We start from the raw sequence: 21,736 nt of genomic DNA on the forward strand, positions 1-21,736 counted from the left end.
AATAATTTTCAAATAAATCTTTAATATATCCTTGGGTAGCAAAATTCCCTTGGGAGCACTTTCACAATTATATTCAAGTTTGTAAGCCAGCTAAAATTATTGATTAGATGCTCTGCAGATTTCTTGTCTTTTTTAACACATGCTAATATTAACAAATCTTAAAATAGGTTTACTAGTGTGCAACTGCAAAGGCACATAAATTCAGTTTTGTTTTCATTGTTCACATGCACATACTCTTTGACACGATAAGTAACGAACTCCTCAGCTGGGAAAGTCACAAGATAAAACAACATGTTGCTATTTTTCTGCTAAACACAACTCTAACTAAAACCAGAAATACGTTACATTTCCCCAGTCATTTGCACCATCACCAGGGAGAAAGGAAGAGAGAGAAAAACATTTTAAAAAAACCTGTACTTGATATGAGATATAAGCAGGTGAGGAAAGATCTCTTGAAAATAATAACATCTGAAAAGTAATTACATCTTCTCTTTCTCCATTCTGATAGAGAAAAAGACAAGTGAGCTTGTCCAGAAGCTGCTGAACATCCCAGCCTGAGGATGCTCTCGCATGGGGGGCTGGCTTAGACTGAAGCACAGTATCAGAAGATTGATGTAAACCATCTCTGCTAATCCTCAGGTCCACACAAGACCAGTAACCATACCCCAAAATAGTTATTTTATTTTATTTTAGTTAAAATATGCCTTAAGAAATTTGAATTTTCTGTACTGCGGTGACCCACAGTATTTTTCAGAGCTATTATATACTAGATTGTGGGAGACTTTATAGAAACGTCTGATAAGACATTAATTAAAAAAGATATTTGGAGTGAGACTTGAGAGTATTCTTCATACACAGGCAAACTGACCTTCAGTTAACAGCCACAAAAAGTGCAGTAATAAGTGGTTACCAGTTACCTCTTCAGCTCATTAGCCCGTTGCTAATTGCAGAGTTGAACCCAGGGGTAATGGGCCAGTCCAGCTACTTACACTCCGTAACAAAGAGGAGTGAGGTCAAACAGTTAATAAGTGAAGACAATAATAAAGATTATGTCACTAAAACTTAAAGGGATTATGATATTGTATTGGGGTTACGGACTAAATAAGAGATGCCAGGTGCTTTTTTTCCAATTTCCCTTGATTGCACTCAGTGGAAAAAAAAAATCTCCTAAACTAATTTACTATTGAGATAATGTGTTAATAATGAAGACTTCTTTAAAGTAAGTAATAAAAGCAAAGAGCTTCAGCTTTCAATTTAATGATCTCTGGTGTTAAACATTTTCCAGCATGTAATAAAATTTTATTAAAAATTAGTCACTGAAGAAATAGGGCTGTAGAAAAAGCTCCATGGAAGTTTTCTGAGGCAACAGCAAAAACGTACTCAATCTGAAGGAAATTCTGGAAATAAAAGATATGAGGAAGAGTTGCAATAGTCCTATAAATCATCATTAACAATAATACAAAACTATGGTTGGCATCTAGTTGATCATAATGAGAATAAAAGTCTATAAGCCCAAAGAGAGCTATAAACAGCAGAATAGGAGAAACTAGGTCATGCTAGTCATTCTTCTGCAATTAAATTACCTCTTATATTTTTAAAAACCAAGTTTCTTACCACTTTAGCCTTACAGATGCTCACAGTACCTGAGATTTCTATTGGTAAGTACCTAAAGAGACACGCATTCCTTACTCTCTTTGAAATTAAATTATAAAACAATGGATAGTGTCATTTTTCAATGCTATTTTATTCTCATAATGTTTATGTGTCAGGAAAGTGTTATATGATTGCACATCATTACTGTATGTTATAAAATGTGGCTGACTCTGCATTTAGTAATTGCCTTTTTCTCCTTTTTTTTTTTTTTTTAATTATGGTTTTCCAATCCCTGTGCTGAATGCAATGATCTACAGGTCACTGAAACTGCAGGTGTCAGTGATATCTCATTAACTCTGGCAGAAGCAGAGTTTGATACAACAGAAGTAGAAAATCACTGAGGTACCACAGAGGCCAAATTCCTACGGCTTTAATGGAGCACTAATCTATTCACTGCCCCCAGTGCTATTGCTGTTCGCTTATAACTGACCACAGATATTATATTTTGTACCCTGAGGTTCAACCTCTGCTTCCTCTGATAAAGTTATGAGGATGCACATTATTTTTTTCCCTCAACTGTGAGCATACAATTAATTTCCAAATAAATCCGAGCATGTTGTGCTATATCTATGTTGGCTTATAATATCCTGGAGCTCAATGAAATTAAAAGTTTTGCTCTATGTGTTTTTCACAATTACATAGAATTCTCATTTACCATAGCAGTCAACAAAACAGGGTTAATTTTAGTTTAAAACCTCTCATTGTTCCAGGTCTAACCTGATATTTTGCAGTTTTTTTGAAGCAGACCCTTTAAAAAAGCTGCCTCAGACAATACTGGATCCTCTGCTCTCTACATGGTCATTTTATAGGAAAAGGAATAGCATAATGAGCTTTCTTAAGCTTAAAGAAGGACTAGATTTCAGAAGGGAATACTATGCTAGACAGAATGAGAGAATAATGCTGAAAAGTGGTAAGTTAGGAGAAATGATGAGGAGTATTTAGCAACAAAGAACAGGAGAATGAAAGAAAGCAGGGAAAAAGAGAAAAAAAAACCCTGACTACTGGGGTCTCTGCCCTCATGGTCTGAAAATACCAGACAGATGCAGAGAATGATTCAGGCAACATCAAGGAACTATGCAGCAAAAAATGAATGGAAGATTGGAAAAGAACAATCACTAATATTTTACATTATAAAGCTTTGTTTTTCCAAATTTACAAAACAGAGAATATGTTACCAAGAAGCATATACATATTGTCAATTTCAGATGCCTGATTCATTTCATTAATATCTTTTAAAATTCAGACTAGCATATTTCATTTTTCAGAAGCCTATTGGCCCATCTTTCTGCCTCTTGGGTAGGGTTATTACACACAAGATTTGGAGTGCTTCCTGACATAATGCCATAACGTCAGTTTGAACTGTAATTCCTAAAGAAAAATAACTTCTAAGTTATGTTTCCAGCAGGTTATACAGAGGTCACCCTGAGTGAAAATAATCAGACACATGAGAAAAGCTTTCAGTGTCTTTATCTTAACTCTAAGGACAAAAACATGTCCATAATTATATTTGTGTTGTTTCACAGGTTCTTGAGCAAAAACTTCCTGATTGCTTTGTTCAAAGGGTCAGAACCTTCATTTACACTGGAATATTATGATAAATTATATACATGGTAATAGCTCTGATTTTAGAAAACTGAAATTATTTCCTTAAGTAATTTGTTCCGAGTTATGTATTTCTCTTGACCTACAAAAGGAGAGAGATGAGATGATACATGGCTACATTCAGCTGGTTAATTTTTCATGAATCTGAAGCTACGCTGTTAGTTTTCTGGGATCTACAAAAACACTCTTAGAAGACAATTAGAAAAAACTTTCTTCAGTCATCATAAACATGGACCCAGTCCAACCTACACATTCCAGACATTTCTTCACTCCTTCAAAATGTATTTGTGTATTTTGAAAAAATGTACACGATTTTTTTTGGTCAAATTTCTAGTCAATCATGTAATTATAATATCTTACAGTTTCATAATTAATATAAATTCATAACTAATATTTAGTACAAATAATTAACTACTGTATTATTTTATATAAACATTTATATTAATAATTTCTACTGTCGCAGAATGAAATGCATAAGGACTAAAGCTTAAGATAGATTCTGGCTTCCTAGATATATCATAGAACCTTTATAAATAGGTTTCCCCCCATCATTTATAATATTCTATCTTGCTACCGGAAATAGACTTTTCTTCTACTTCACTTCTGATTTTGGTTTACCATTAATTTTCCACAGCGTTACCAAAGCTTATTTTGTTGCTTTTGGAGCACAGGTGTATTTACACTGCGCAGTCAAATATATTTGAATGATAAGTGTTATATTTTTTTTTAAAGTATAAAGTTAACCTTTTTCAGAAAGAGGAATTTGAAAAATGGAGTAAGAATACATTCCATCTACTAACTCCATATAAATTCACAGTTGTTTATTATGCCAAGATACAGTAAGTGCAGAAAATTCCTCAATAGGAATTTAGTACCAGTGCTGTGATTGATGGATTATACCAGCCCACATTTCCCACAGCAGGTAGTAGCTTAGTAAATGTTACCATTTCCATCCATTAACAGTACTTTTTAAGAACCCAGGTCCTTAGGCACTCATCTGGAGATTAAAAAGGAAAGGGGAGTTTGTGTGTTCCTCTTCATTTTTCTCTTTCCTCATGACCTCTGTAACAGGATTGAGGCAAGGAAATTGCTACAGCAAAAGCCAGATCCGACAGCTAGAGTAGTTTGAAAGCATTTTCCACTGGCAGAATACAGAATGGTTATTACTGTGACACTATAGGACAAAATAGATTACGTAATAAAAATCATTGTCAACAATCTAGCAGGTTAAAGAACTCATAGTTCAGGATTAATGACCAGCCTTCTGGTTATTCTTGGTTTTATTGAGTTGTTAGTGTCATTGAACTCATATGCACCGAACCTTCAATCTATTTGTAAAAGCCAATGAAACCACCGTCATCAGTATTATGACGTTTACGTGACAGGTAAAATAGGTTTGGTCTGAGATATTAGTGACAATTCAAATGGTAGATTCTGTATTTTATATTCTTGTACATTGTAAATATTAACTCATTTAACACATTCCAAAACTGATCACTTTAAGGGAAACTTTTCTATGGCTTATTAATAAATGCCCCATTACTACTCACTCTTCCAAATTCCTGAACTATTCAGGATAACAGCTTTATTATTTTTTTTTTGCACTACTTTAGGCACTTCTATGCACCGATTTGCACTGATTTTTTAAAATCTGTTTTGTTTCTTTATGTCACAGACTATAGAAAGACTAAAATACCTCACTAGGAAATAAATTTTTAAAATGAAACTTCATCGGAAATTTGGCACTTTACTTTCATACTTACCCTTTCTACACTATGTTCTTAAGTTAAATATAATTTCTAAGAAGCACTCAGGTATTATGGTTACCAATTATGAATTCTAATATACAACCTACTTACTTGCAACTTTAACATAGAAAGGCAGGAAGCACCCCAATCAATAATTGTGCCAAAGTGATATAGATATCGTACAGTTTATGATGTACCCTTCAACGGGTTTAAAATAAGTTTGACATTTTTAGAAAGTAATCTTTAGGCTGGATGAGAATATGTTTAAAATAAGATTTTTGCCAGACAAATCATCATTTCTTTCCTGAACTGCTCTTTATCAGACACGACACGACGCGTAAGAGCTGCTCATCTGAAGTTCCCATTTGTACACATTTAAGTAATCACACACATTTATATTCACCAAAATATACTAGCCTGCTATTTTGAAATGTTTATGCAAACCTAATTTTTTATAAAAAAAGAAAGACATACATCTATATGTTAGAGTTAGTTGGTTTGAAAGAGGAAGAAAAAGCCATGGAAAGATATGTAAGAATTGATATTATTTGTTTTTTTTTTTTAAAAAGGGCCTTCTATAATACAGCTGAAGTGTAGAGCGTATTTATTCTGGACTGACTATGATTCTTTGACAACCTGTTTCACAGTATCAGATTTTGGTGGTTTTATAATCAGAGATAATGCACAGATTTATAATAATGAGGTGTCAATGTGTGGAAGAACAGGATTGCAGACCATTATTTTCTCAGACATTTTCATGGCATATGCCAAGCGCAGAGAAATGTGAGCAACGTCTATGAAAGAGGCGGTTTAAGTTATTCAAGCACTTTGGGATACAGAGGACTAAATGCCGGTTCTCAAAAGGCTGGAGCACAGAAATACTGCTACATTTTACAAACAGGAACATTAAACACAAAATCTATATGATGATGGGAAAAAAAAAGGAAGAGTATTCTGTGTTTTAATCAAATGCAGAACACAGAACCAAGTGATCTTAATCTAAATGAGCATTAATATCCCCATGTGCCACTACAATTAATACACTGCTTTGTCTCCAGAGGTAATAATCATTAGGAATGAAGGTTTCTTCCTATAAAACAGTTATTAAGGAACAGACAATCATTATTTTCTCACTAGCAATGTGAGATCCAGTTTTATAATGATATTCTGCTTTCTGGGATTGTATTTCAATTCTAATTATATACAGAATGATTTCTAATTTTTGGCTTCAGCCTCTGTACTAATAGTGAATATCAACTGCTGACGTAAAAATTACAAAGTGGCTACGACTTAGCAATTCCTGTTTATACTTCAGCAAAGAGTTTTGGAATTTAGGGAAGACATTAAAATGTCCTTCTGTCATTCTTCTGTAGAACTTCCTTTTTAATTGAAATCACAGATTTCTTTTATATCTATTGAATCAGTGGAATACGTGAGCAAAATGCAACTCCAGAAATTAAAATTACCAGAACAGCTGTTAATCTCTGAAAGTCTTGACTGTATTAAAATGCTTGAATCCATTGTATCAAAACACTTTTCAGCAATATTTCTTTTTAATGTTTCCTCCTAAACTGCCCTTCCCATCTCTGGGGCAACTTGCATGATTGCAATATTCCCTGTGGCATATTATCAGTTCCATAGATCCCTTTTGGGCAATTTGATTTGGGTGGCCCATACTATTTTATGGTATCATTAAAGTCTTTTTAACTGAAAAAAAGACATGGTAAGCAAAAACTGCCCTACTGTTTAGTGCTATATTACTACAAATGCACTATCAGTGCCTGGCAGGTAAATAATCCTATGAATTGGCATCCTGATTTATTTTAGATGCAAACCCATCTTCCTTGTAGATTTGTTATGCAGACATGGTCCATTTAACAAGCAATGGACAGAATTTTGTTCCTCGGCAAAAGAAGCTGCTTTAAACTTTAAAAAAAAAAGTTTATTGACATCAGAAACAGGCTTAGAATTATGCTCAAAATTCATCCTAATCTTTCAATGAATTTAAAATCCTCCTTAGTTCCAGTTGGATGCTCTTACAGGACAAACTTTCAAAGATGTTTGGGGAAAAAAAAATAAAAAGAGAGAGATAGAAACCATACCTTGGCGCCTGTCACTTGAAATGGAACTTTAGAGCCCTTTGTAAGCGGGGATGTCAGCTTCTCCGCTGGTTTTGAAGGGATTAGGTTCGTAGCGGGCGGCTGACTGTGCAGAACGGCAGAGAGGCAAAGCTGCACGGTCTCCTTCAGAGCTTTCAGCTGTGACTCCTGGGGAACATAAGAAATCATCAGTTCTTTTAGATGTGTTATTATGAACAGAATTGCTTGCTTTCTCTCCCTGCATTAAACCAAACATTTACGAGCAGCTGCTGCTTTTTCTTATTAACGGAAGAAATTAAGGCTATTTAGAGTAGTTTTTTTCAATATGATTAGGTTACTGTGCATTACGCACCAAACTGCCTAGAAAGTCATTGCACTTTTCCCTTTCCTCCATGCAGTTTTATCTACCTTGATTATTGCAAATAATTATTAGATGTTATTTTATCTGAGAAGAAATAAAAATACAATCTACCAAATACCATACAGTGACCAGACTTTTACATATAATAGTTACAGAGAAGTAAATATTCAGAAGTACTGCAAAAACACAGACTTTGGATGGACATTTATTTGTAATGCTCAGAAGAATCGGTATTTTTCCACAAGTTACAAACATTGATTTTAATCCAATAAAGATGATTTCTCTTATGAGCATATTGTGCTGTGGCACTGCACAGTGTTGAAGTGCTTGCAACTCATCTTACAACACTCTCTTTACTCACTGGAATACAGATGGACGGATTAATGAAAAGTCTGTCACTAAAATAAGCTGAGACAGTAAGAACAGTGAGATAACTATGGCACCGAGGAAATCTCATTTTAAGTCTTTGCTTTGACATGTGAAGTCAAATATTAGATATTGAGGTAACTTCCTGATACTAATTTCAGGCAGAGTTAGGCAGCATTTGGCCTTTCATAATAATAATAATAATAATAATAATAATAATAATAATAATAATAATAATAATAATAATAACAATCATCATCATCTTGCTCTTATTCTTTCTATTAAGAATGTGCCTATAAATACAGGCTACACCAGCACACTTCAACTTTCAAAGATGTTGTTTTGAAGATGCATAAGTCAAGGTATACCGTGGCAAAAGTTGATGGAAAATATCCACATAAGTAACATTACACACTATTTCTATGTATGTGCAATATTACATATACAATACAAAAGTATTTCACAGTTACACACATCCAAAGTAATGGCATTGGGCATCTATCACTTTGTTTTAGTTCATATGCTAAACAAGTATTTTTCAGAACACGACAAATATTCCCTGGTTTACACCAATAAATTTCCCCTGAACTGGAACCAGGGAATTTATCTTGTAACGGTGTATCTCATAAAGTGTTTCTTTAAAAATAAACAAATAAAAATAGTTAGTAGGATATATTTCAATGGCAGGATTAAAAACAACTATAAAAAGACTATTAATAAACAGCACAATAAGGAAAAGTAAGAAATAGGAGGTGGAAGAGAGTTTGGTTTGTTTGCAAATAGACAAAATTGAATGTGTTTCCCCTGAGATGTGTGCAGTGAGGAGGAATACTACATTATCAAAGAGGACAGCATTTTATATGAATTACTTATTAAAATGTATGAACCTTGAGCCAGACTGATATGTCTCTGACCTAATGGCAGTGTAAAAGGGAAAGGATTACTTTATCCATCTGACTCAGGGACTTCTAATTTCTAATTGACAACAGAAGATCTAAGCACACTTCTATTCATGTAATATGTCTTTTCCTCTACCTTTACAAGAATTGACTGCACAGAGAACATAAATCACCATTTGACACAGTCAAAACAAACTCAGACACCAAACTGGCAGAGGGAGCAGACTGTCTAATTTTGCTTGAAGATACGGACCCCGCCATTATAGCCCTACATCAGCCTTGTGCTCCCTGCAAATCACACGGATCTAACACCACACTCCTCCCATCTGGAAATCCCTCTGGATAATTTCTCATCCTCTCCTTTCCCACCCCTGCCATCCAGGGCTTGTCCTGCCTTGGCTAGAGCCAGCCATGTTGCCATTCCAAAGGGAAAAGCAGAATAGAGTTTCAATTTTGACTTTGATGATGGGAGATGTATAAATGGGCAGCAGCAGAGCACAACTTAAGGAACACTATTGGAACCAGGGATGCCATTCGACACAGTTCTCAATAACCTTACATAGATGTGATTGTGGTCAAAATAGGCTGCTTGCTGGTCAAAATACTGTCAACATTTGATGCATGTCTTCAGACTTCCCAGATCTGTTTATACTCTTTTCACGTGGTTGGAATTCAATATAGAATTATTTGGGCTGTGGTAATGCAAAATTTGTCAGTCTTCCAAGGGTCCATCACAGGACCTAGAAAAGTGCTGTAGTGTAAATAGACTTACGAGAGACACTAAGTCCACTGCCAGCACAAACTAATATTTAATAGAAAAGTCTGATACCCTCCCAAAGGCAAAATACAAATTAATGCCTATTTATAGGTACAGTTTGAGATCTGATCACTCAATTATTCATTTCAAATACAGCTCATTTTCCAAAAATGCACTTTGCTTTATGCATTACTTCCATTCCTCCAGCTGAGAGTATGTGTGCTAACATTATCAGAAGAGTTAAGGCCAAGTCTTCACTGAAGACACAGATGGACCATTGTCTGTCTCTAACTCTTTTCAGTTCATAGTTCATACAGAAAAGCTCTTAAGCAGGGGAATAAGGTATCTACAACTTAAATGGCCTTATGCTCTCCAGTTAGAACTTGTCCATCACGGGTATTTTCAGTCTTACAAAACTGTCTTACAATTTCACTGGCATGAACTTCATCTTTTTCCTTCATTTGCACTGCTTTTTTCACTCCTGCTTACCATTTCCACTCTACCTTTGCCTCGCGTAAGCAATGACACCATCCAAAGATTCTCTCAATGACAGTTTTCAAGAAGATGGCACTGGTCTTCTGGTAAGCCTACAGAACCACAACTGAGCCCTAAATTAAAATTCTATAGTATTTAACAGGAAAGAAATGGAGGGTCAGAGAAGTCAGTTCGGTGTGCTGCAAATCCCCTTCTAATTTGCAAACAGAATCCTGTACTAGCATTCTCATTAAAAGTTCCTGAAGTCAAATGTTCTTTGCTTTCTCCTTCACAACTGTCTGCATTATAATGAATAACTGCATTTCAAAGATATTTACAGCAAGTATTGCTGCTCTCTTGCCAATGCCACAGACAGTATATTGGCACTAGTGAGAGACCATGTCTGTCAGTGTTATACGAGCAAGGAAAGAACATGCATCATTTTTAAATTAATATGTGGAGCAGTTGAGTTCAGCGCACTAACAAAAAAAACCATGATGTATCACCAGATGCACACATATGTTTGAATAATGCTACTGTGAGCACTGCTTGCAAGGATGACATTTTGCAATGCTGGATGCAAATCCTGGCTCAAGAGGATGATTTCAGAGATTGCAATATTGAAGATTAATGAAAACTGGTTTTAGTGCAAGAGGCATACTTCTAAAAAAATGTCTCACAGAATATGAAAATACTAGAAAACCAAACCAAAACAGTAGGTTTTGATAGTGTATCAAAGTATTTTCCTTCCTGATGAACTGCTTCCCTACTGCATGATATTTTTTTTCCCAGCTACCTTAAATCTAGAAGAAATTTCTGCTGTTGCACAGGTGACAGGAATGAAGGTGTCCTGCTTTGTCTCCTTCCTGGGATTCCCCACAGCCTCCCTGACATGGAGAATTAGCTTTGTCACATCAGTCCCACACTAACAAGGAACTGACCCACTTCTACATCACATTCTACTTGGAACTATGACTAAACAAGAGATAAGAACTGTATCTTTTACAGGCACATTCTTGTTAGTGTACATTTGCACATAAAGAATTGTAGCATTTGGCTTTCCATGGGTTTTTGAGATGTTTCTTTCTAATTTGATTGCCCTCCTCTTAAGTAACTTTGCAGCTGTACTTAACTTCATGCATCATAATTAGTTTCACTGATTTCAGTAGCATTATTCCCAGGTACATGCAATTAAATATGCATCTAAATCATTGCAAGACTTTATTTCTGTCAAATTACATTGAAACACTCACAAATGATAGAGATAAACATGCTTACATCACATTAATTTCTTACTTTGTCAAGAGCTGCCTTTTCCAATTCATCTTTTGCAACAGCTAGTTTTTGCTCCAGATCTGTTAACTGTTGTGCCTGTGGGAATAAAGAAGAAAAAGGTAATGAAATCTACAATGCACTTTTTCCTGTAATTTTTCATGCAGTGCCTGTGAGGGAGAAAAGGATATAAATTTTACAAGTAATACATATGAATTGGGTCAGAACCGCTTGCAAAAAGACCAAGCCTCAAGCCTCAAGGGATGGATTTTTTGTTTCATTGGTTTTGGTTTGTTTTATTTGTTTTTTTTTTTCCCTGAGAAAAAAAAAATATATTCTTATGTCAACACTGGGCTCAAATCTGCTTCATTTATGTGAATGTAAGTTTACTCTAATTTCAATGTCAACCACAATTAGTTCTGTACTATAAAGTATTCACAATTATGCCATAATATCCTTGTGGTATATTCAAAATATTCAAGCACCTTTTGTTAGTTTGTTTGTTTATCTGACTTCTGTTTGCAATTTGAAATACTATTTTGTAGTTTCAAACACTGAGATGCTAAGATTAGTGTTAACTTGGCGTAAACAGCAATATTAGAAAACACTCAAATGTTCGTGCATGTAGGCACCTTACAAAATGCTACTATCTGCTGGCATAGAATGGGTTAACTCCAGATTTGTTTCTCAGTCTCCTTCCCTGCACATCCGAAAGGAAAAGTCACAAGAATAGCTAGTTATGCAGCTACATAGTAAGTAAGAATTTGGGGAGATTTGTGTTTGAAGCCAGCAAGCAGCCCACACCCTCCGCAGATGGACTGTTGGCTTTTTATATGACATAACATTATTTTCCTGCATTGTCCTTCAGGAGGAGGTCTGTCTTTTTACAATTTATATGCGATATATTGAGCGCACATGTTCAGAAGATGCTTTTAAATACTTGGTAAATAAAGACAATTATTTTCTCTTCCTTTCCCTAGGAATAAGGTACCGGTTTCTTTTACTGCTGTATTTGCAAAAAGAACCCACTAGTTGCTTCCTCTGTTTAGGAACGGAACCATAAGGAAAGACACTAGACTAACCAGTTATCTTTCCGTTCTGAAATTCTAATTAGGTAATGCATGAGTTTTGCATACAGAATAACTGGAAAAAGTTCTTGTTTCTCAGGTAAAGAGCAACACATTTTAATTTTGGCCAAATGTTTGCAAGCACCTTTTCCCTCAGCACCACCCTGTGCTCACCAGGTTTCTGATGTTCAACCCCAGCCAGATACTATTTTCTTGCCAGACTTTTCAAGATCACATGCACTTTGCTGAATGCAGCACAATTTGATTTAGAGCCACACAACACAGATGCTTTTTAGCATAAACCCTACAAAATGTGGTTGACTTTGTGTTGGGGCAATGACTGCACTTCCAGCACATATCATAGAATGGTCTGTGTTGGAAGAGATCTTAATGGTCACCTCGTTTCAACCCTACTGCCATGGGTAGGGACACCTTCCAGTAGACCAGGCTGCTCAAAGCCCTGTCCAACCTGACCATGAACAGTTCCAGGGATGGGACATCCACAGCTTCTCTGGGCAGCCTGTTCCAGTGCCTCACCATCCTTATGGTGAACAATTTTTCCCTTATATCTAATCTAAATCTACTTTCTTTCAGTTTAAAGCCATTAGCCCTTGTCCTATCACTACATGCCCTTGTAAAAAGTCCCTCTCCAGCTCTCATGTAGGTCACCTTCACATCCTGGAAGGCTGCTATAAGGTCTTCCATGGAGCCTTCTTTTTTCCAGGCCAAACAACCCCAGCTCTCTCAGCCTGTCCTCACAGGAGAGATGCTCCAGTCCTCTGATCATCTTCATGGCTCTTCTCTGAACTCACTCCAACAGGCTCATGTCCTTCTAATGTTGGGGCCACAGAGCTGAACTCAGCAGATGTGTATTAGTTTAGGCCAACCTGTAGTCCTCAGCATTGACCTCAAGTGATGTTTATTAGCATTAAGCACGGGCCACAGGAGCTGATAAAATGGCAGAAGCCTGGAATTTTCAGTTCCCTGCTCATGTTAAGAACTGCCTAGTCCCATTTTAAATCAGGATTAGTCATTTATCTGTGGATTTATCAGAGCAGCCACAGTTTCATTGGTCAAAACCATGTAGGATTAGGCAATCTTGCTTCAAAGCAGAAGTCAACTGCTTGCTCAGATGCGGGGCAGTCTCTTGTGAATGCAATCCCTAATTTCTACTGCATCATGTTTCTTACACATGATACCAGTGACTGTCATACACAAAACACAGACCAGACCACTGGTTTAGTTGCTCAGGCTGGCAACAGAGCATCAAATAGAAAAAGAATCCTTCAGTCTCATTAGAATTTGCAAAATTTAGCTGTATTTATCACTGGCTTATTACAGAAAAAAGTAACATAAGATTTTTGCTGGAATTCAGTAACATTTGCATTTTTTTACTAAATATAGTGCATAATATCACTCACAATAAATGTGGTCCTAGTCAACGTCTGAAACATTCAGTTTGGCTCTATCTGATGCAGAGACAATTCTCATTAGATACTAGAATTAGACCAAGTTATTTCTCACATCATTAGCATTCTAATTACTGCTACTCATGAAACTATTTTTACAGTACAGTTATACAAATTGAAACATTTTCAATTAATGAGAACCAAGATTTGAGAAACAATATATGTAATTAAATATGTGTTGCCATTAAAAAGGAAATTACACAAAATAATGTTTAGATGATAAATGAGAGGCCGAGATGGCACCTCCGATGGTGTGCATTGCTAAATGACTAAAATCCAATGGAAGATGATGGAATGTGTACGGTGTGAGCCAGACAACGAGACAACTTCTCCATTCAGCACCATCTGTGTTATAGTTTCAATCAGTGGAATACCAGAGCTAAAATTATGAATTTCATTATGTCTGGTTTTCTTCAACACATGCATTATGTTGGCATCCAAAAATCCACGTAGTTGATAGGAAGAAGGTAACAGTGGTTACAGGTGACTGCTGATTCTTTCCTGGCAGGGGAATATCTGGCACCATATAATACATTGTACTCAATGAAACTGCAGCCATATAAAAAAAAAATCAAGTAGCTTGAAAAGCCTATACTTTCTTAAATTGCTGCCCACCATTAGAAATAATTAGTTAATCTAATGCATTGTAATAACAATGCTCACATCAAGTAAAGCATTTATAGCTCATGGTGAAGCAGTATTCTTCCAAAAGACAGGCTTATATGTATTAAGAAATTCATTTGGCATGCACCATTTATCAAGCCTTATTCTCATTCTCGTAATATTGACACATTTTGATGGACTAACTTTTTCTGTCACTTTCATTTATATTTATTTTATTTCACAGATTACTGAGCCAATAGGCCAGAGATATCAATCCAACTGACATTAAGTGAGAATAAAATCCTAGCATTAAAAACGCATTTTTGATGAAGCACTCACTTGAAAGCAGTGATATTTATTTACATCCTGGTCCCAAAACTGCAGAATTATCATTTTTTTCCCAAAACATTTTGTCTATTAAGACTAAATTCCTATTGCGATAGTTTCACCGCTGTTTTAATTTAGAAGTTTTTTAGGCGGCCAAATTAAATTAAAGTGGCTTGGATACTGAATAAAGAGAAATACCAGGAGGACTACACAAGGCAAATTCAGATAAGGAGTAAATGCCTTTAAAAAGCATAGCCTGGAAAAACTTACAAATTTTCAGTATGTCTTAAGCATTCTTGGTCTTACAGAGGAAACAGTGAGATAAATCATTTTTTCATGCTCTGAAAGAGTGTACTGAGCAATTACTGTCAGTGAAGTCCACTTTTCTAACTCATTTAAATGAATGTTCTTACCTTTACTCATTGTGATTTACATTATACAAAATGCCTACATTTAAATTCTTCCAGGCATAAATATAAAAAGCAAAACACTAATCTGATTTCAAGTAGACAAACCCAATTTGTTATAGAATTTTATATAATAAGTAATTGATACTAGAGAGAATTTCTGCCTATACATAAAAAAAAAAAAAGTGAAGGCAACGCCTACATGTCTTGGGGATATTGACTTTGAATGTCCAAGAATTTATAACTGTCATATCAGTATAATGCAAGTAGTGGAGAAGTTTGTATTCTTTAAAGTCACACAAAAGCAACAAGGGGTGAGAGAGAAGGTTTGTAATCTGGAAAAGCAGTGGCTAGGAGCTTTACACTTCTTGCTTCCTTAGTCACACTAGAAGGAATAAACCACATTCTCTTTTCACTGATCTTTCTTGAGACAAACATCTCCATGTGAATACAATTAATAAGTTACTGCGGGATTATTTATTTTTGATAACAATGTGGTACTTTACAAATAAGCTCCAAATACAGTTCCTTTATGTGTTCATGTTGGTATTTTACCCTGAAGCGGTAGATCTGAATTTGCTTCCCAAAGCTGGCAAGTCCATAGGCTTTTTAGCATTTGTATCCCAGAAACCTTTTACAGAACATCAATGTGGAATATAAAGTATGTAGTAATGGTGGTTGTTGTTGTTTTAAACTTGTAACTGCTTAAAATATTCAGGAAAAAAAATACTTCATTCTCTTTATTTTGCCTACACATAATTTCAAATATTATTTTATCAGAAAAGGCTAGGTTTTGTCTTCACATTATAAGGATTACTCACATATGCAGAAATAAACATGACATGACTCTGTTTTCTTCGCTTCCAGACATGATAAATTGGGATTTTATTTGGTCATTACAAAACTTTTTAAGGATGTATAGTATTTCATACCAAGAATTGTTGTTTATTGAGGACAACATTATCACACATTCTACTTAATTAGAAAACATGACTGACTAAGTGATGTTTAATCACACGTTAAATAGATTGGATATTCTAAATTCCATTTTTTCCCATATAGTCCTTAAATATGGGCCTTAAGAAAAAAGATTAAATTTTTACTGTACAACTTCTTATTTTATAATTGATTATAGTTTCTAACTAGGACAACTTTTTAATTGGAAACCACTTAACCGTAAATTTGAATACATTATCTCGTAAACACAATTCTGCTGTGCTTATTCTGTAAGCATTATTTGTATCTCAGAAAAGGAGGCTTGTGCTTCTAAATTGTACTGTTTATTGCAGCACAAGGTGTTAAATGTAACTGAGAATAACACTTTTTGGCAGCTATTCCATTTAGTCAGACATGCAGCAAAACCCAGACATTCAGCAACATCTGCATTATATTTCAAAGCACTTGCAACAAGAAGTCAGTTTAAAGCATAATTTCTGCAAAGACTCGCAGCTTGTACATTTTCTTAATGCTCATTATTGCCACAATGCTTTTATCTCTCATTTGTGACTATTCTGGATGTACATTAAATAATTTTTTTTTTTTTTAATTTAAAAAAGGAAATAAGACCTTTGTGCTTTTTATTAGGTGAAATTTCACTTTTCCTTCACCAACCCTCATGCTTTTCCTTCACACAAAACTCATTACAATGAAAGCAAACCAGCAGTTTGCTGGGGATTTAGTAAAGAACTCATCCTCTAACTAAAGGAAAAAACCGTTTTTCTGCAGAAACAGGCCCAGATGATGCATACGAAGAGAAGAGCCACATCAGTCACCTTTGGGCTTGGTTTGCCTTTAGATCTCCCGCAGGGGATTCTCCTCCCTTCAAAGCAGGCCAGAGCACCTAAGGTTTTAGCACCAATTGTTATTTCTGATGGATAACTGATCCACATAATTACAACAACCTGCTGCTCTTTCTTTTCTAAGCCAGACTTCTTTAAACAATTGTCTTGCTTATTTTAGCAATAAGAGAACAAACACTGAGGGGCTTTAGTTTGCATCTTGCCCCAAGCTTCAGCTTTTTGGTTTGGAGGCTTCTTTCTAAGATTTGACCATTCCAGTCAAGAGTATAATTCAGCCAGGAAAATACAATCAAAGAAAACAAAACCAGTATTTCTCAAAATATCACTTAACTCAAAACTGTTTTTCAAGAGATAACTATCTTAAATTTTCCATTTTGAAAACATTACCTCATATTCAGCTGATGATTAAAGTAAAACCTAAAACATCCAACACCTACAGTACTCATTACTGTGAAGTGCTTCCAAATCAGCCAACAATGAGTAATACAGAAATTTCAAAAACCCTCCCATAATGTAGATTAAATTTATTGTATTTATTTTGAGAACTTCATACTGCAGAACATCACGTAGATGGCTCTGAATTGGCTGTCAACAATATCCCAGAAAACAGGATCAAACCAGGAGGAGACAGGATGAAGCCAGAAGGTGACCCTCAATTTTTATTTGTCTGATTTGAAACAAATGTTGGGGCATTCAGAATTGCCTCTACTAGGAAGCACACCCAAATTGGGACATGCATGTCGCTGTGCCCCAAAATGGTGGAGCTGGGTGATCTCCCAAGCAATTACCCTACAGCACAGTTCTTCAAGGAGCCCCAGGGCCAGGTCAGAGACTGGTTCTGGATTTCAACTGTGCCAGGTGCCACCAAGGACGTGCTGCCCAAGGTACCACCTTGGCTGCTCCTCCAGGTTCTCCAGTTCCAGGGAAAGCCAATGAGTGTGGGCACCATGGCTGGCACCTGCTCTTCATTTGCACAATTTGTCGTGTTTTTATCTGACCATTGCCTGGAGGATAACAGCACACCGTGTCCTAATATCCTCAGCATAAAATGTCTCCAGTTCTCATGTTTCAGAAAAATACATTTTTCTTAGCAATTTCTACAACACCTGCCACCACAGAAGCTTAAATGTTGAAATAAAATGATTGTGCCAAAACAGTTGATCTCAAAGTGTGCTTCTGGAACCGGCATTACTCATACATCATCTTGCCCCTTTTGACATATAGCACACATGGATCCAGGCCATAGTTTTCATGGAAAACCTTCTCTCTTTTTCCATCTACACAAGATGAAGCTAGGACTCATCTGTCAGCTTCTTATATGTCTTTCGCTCAGCTCATTTTTTTCTCTCATCTTTAAGCAGTTCAGAATTTTTCAATACTTTACGTGACAAAGTTTTTAAATATTTCGACCCTACTGGTCACACTCAAAATCATTATTATAATTAAACTATGTGGAAAACGTCACTCAAAGTCCCAATCAATTCCAATTTTATATCAATACCAAACCTCTCCTCATTTTAGCAGGAGCTGGATCAGGTCTGTAAGTTGATTGAATAGCTGTACGCTGCCAGTTAAATGTGGAACAGCTGCTGCTAGATTTAAATAACCTTGTCTCACACTGGCTATTGACTGGTCTTGTCTCACCCAGTTACTCAGACTAGGTATTTAAGACTGTATTATCATCTACTGCAAGTCCATATCCTGAAGGCTACATCCTCAGTGACATATACAAACTTTTAATATTGGATTTTTCAGTTCATTAAAAAAAGTTAGAGCAATTTTTCATGCTCAAAACTGTGCTGTAAAAAAATGTAACTGACAATAAGCTAATACACTGAATTACTAAACGACAGTCACATTTCACAAATCTGTAATTGCCAAAACTGCAGGAATCCATTAAAAAAAAAATAGCAGAAAGAGTTTTGTTTCAATAAGGATATCAATGAATTATGTTAATACATAATCCAATGTCTTTACTGGGAAACATAGAAGATGACATCCTTTCACCTGTTTGTGTATCCCTTATCTCTTACTATTAAAAAAATCCCCACGTCTCCAAATAACTTGCGGGTGTTTTTCAGCAAAATTCAACTAATTCTGTCTGGATCTTCAGGCCCCTCCCTGTGTTGCGAACATAATATGCTAACCTTAACACATTACTAATTACTATAACATCACAGCAACAATACACAAAATGTTAAAATATGGCATTTGAAATGGAAACTATATGCCAGGTAAAAGATGGCAAGGTAAACAGTGACATCTACTTCCTAAGCAAAACAGATGTAATCTAGATCAGACCTTCTATTATACACACATTTTTGTCAATGTTAAGAAAATACACTGTATCACCACTCTGGAAAACCAAAACACAACCAATCAACCAACCAACACCTACTGCTTTTTTACCATACAGTGATAAAAGGCCATGTAATAGAAAATGACAAAATGGTCCCTATGTCAACTATATTATCTCAACAAGACAGCTATCTGAAAAATAACCATGCCATCTCTTACCACCCAAACACCAAGCACAGATATTTATGCAGCAGCTCTAACATCTTTTACAAAAATCAAATAAGCAAATTTTAATTTCCTGTCTCTCCCAGAAGCCTCAGCTTCGACTGAGAAAAGCAACTCAATATCCTGTTTTAAAGCATTTTTCTACATGCAGTAAGTAGACAGATCCAATCACAAACAACTGATAACCTGAAAACCAATATTATACATCCAACAGTAGGGAGCATCCAAATACATATAAGCTTTCTCACCTGGCAAGAAAAAGCAAAATCTAGGAGTTTCTATAACCGAACTACCACATGCATCCTAAACAACGAAGACTAAGTCCAACACTCACTATCTCAGTATACTACAAAGCAGAAATACCTCAAGGAAGATCCCACAGTCTCTTAGGACTCAAAGAAAACACCAGTTCTCACTCACAACATATTAACTCATAAAACCCCGCAGAGCTGAGCCCATTAGTCATCCACCTCAGGATGCCACCTGCCAGATTTGTCAGCAGAAGAAAGATAGCACAAAGTTCATATTCAACAGTATTATTCTCAAAACAGCAAAAACTGAAGTCTGTAAAATTATCACTTTCTAGAAATCCACAGATCAACAGAATAATCTTCTAGCATCTTCTCTAACAAAGTGCTCCTGGCTATTATACATCACCAGATACAGCAACTGCTGCAAAAGAGCTTTAATTACTGATTAAGCTATTAAACATATAACTTTACTGATTTTGTAATTATCTTGTATTGAAAATACTTTGAAGGAAAATATCATCAATCTTTGCATAAACCAATGAATATAAACAGAACCAGAGCATGAAATGCAAACCAGCCCAAACATTCTGGGCTGATCTACAGGTATAATATAACCATCAAATCAGTGCATCTATTACTCACAAATGTGCAGTAATACTAGCACAAAGCTGGTAATTCCTGAGCTAAAGATGAAGAAAAGCATTTTGCAAACTTGTAGCCATGATGCTGTCTCCTGCACTCAAAGACCTTTGTTACAAGAGAACAAATTGTGATTTGAAAAAATCACTCAAAATAATAGTACTCAGGTCATCTCTCAAGGTCTGGGGCAAATTCCATGTGTTATCTTTGACACAAAGTACTATTTAGTCTTTCTTCTCTGGGCCCCGCAGTTCCAGAAGGACAGGGAACTGCTGGAGAGAGTCCAGAGCAGGGCAACTAAGATGATGAAGGGAGTGGAGCATCTCCTGTGTGAGGAAAGGCTGAGGGAGCTGGGGCTCTGGAGCTTGGAGGAGACTGAGGGGTGACCTCATTAATGTTTACAAATATACAAAGGGTGAGTGTCAGGAGGATGGAGCCAGGCTCTTCTCGGTGACAACCAATGATAGGACAAGGGGTAATGGGTTCAAACAAGAGGTTCCACTTATATTTGAGAAGAAACTTCTTCTCAGTGAGGGTGCCAGAGCCTGGCCCAGGCTGCCCAGGGAGGTTGTGGAGTCTCCTTCTCTGCAGATGTTCAAACCCGCCTGGACACCTTCCTGTGCAACCTCGTCTGGGTGTTCCTGCTCTGGCAAGGGGATTGGACTGGGTGGTCTTTTGAGGGCCCTTCCAATCCCTGACATTCTGTGATTCTGTGATTCTCTGAATTACTTAATTGTTATTGTGTGGGTTGATGTATAAAAGTATAAAATATGTATAAAAGAGGTCATGTCTTTTAGATCTATTAGTACAACATTCATTTTTGGAAAAGTACTGAAAGGAATCATCAGACTACCTCTCTAGGGGACAGATTTTTGTTTGCTATATGTATCTTTCAAGAACTGAAGAGTGAACCAAACATATACTCATTAAATATTCTGATGACATCAAGCCAGAACTCTGTGTGTCATAGAAGAAGGGTTTTATCTAAATTTATCCTGACAAACTGGAAAAAATAGGATGACATTCACTAAAGATAAGTATAAGATGCTAAATACAGACAGGAATAATAATCAAAACAAATAGAGAATATAGAACAGTACGGATGAATGACTCAAGATGATATCACCACTGAGTATGCCATCTTTTTGTAGAAAAGGCAAAGAACACTGTGGATACAGACTCCAAAAATACTTTTGCTTTGCTCATCATGAGTAAAATGTCCAGCTGGTCTTCAGTGTCCATTTTAGGGCACTGCAAATAGAGAACACTGCGAGAAATGCTCCAAGTCTATAGGAGATAGCATTATAACAAATTGGCTTCAATTTCAGTAAGGTTCAAGACATACAAGGAAACATTTTCTATTACTAAGGCTAATAGACTAGAATACATCAAAGTAGCAGAAATACAGAGTTTGAACTGC

The 21,736-nt window shown here is 36.0% G+C and overlaps 1 protein-coding gene across 1 annotated transcript in view; it reads right to left on the reverse strand.

The window, feature by feature from the left end:
• Positions 1-21,736, reverse strand: part of LUZP2 (leucine zipper protein 2) — a 171,783-nt gene that overhangs the window by 24,930 nt on the left and 125,117 nt on the right. Inside the window, exons 8-9 of the mRNA XM_021280041.2 lie at positions 11,256-11,330; positions 7,106-7,270 (exon numbers count right to left, since the gene is read on the reverse strand). Coding sequence (XP_021135716.2) covers positions 7,106-7,270; positions 11,256-11,330 — 240 coding nt within the window. The remainder of the gene's footprint in view (positions 1-7,105; positions 7,271-11,255; positions 11,331-21,736) is intronic.

This window comes from Columba livia, chromosome 5 (assembly GCF_036013475.1).
Source record: "Columba livia isolate bColLiv1 breed racing homer chromosome 5, bColLiv1.pat.W.v2, whole genome shotgun sequence".
NCBI classification, from domain to species: domain Eukaryota; kingdom Metazoa; phylum Chordata; class Aves; order Columbiformes; family Columbidae; genus Columba; species Columba livia.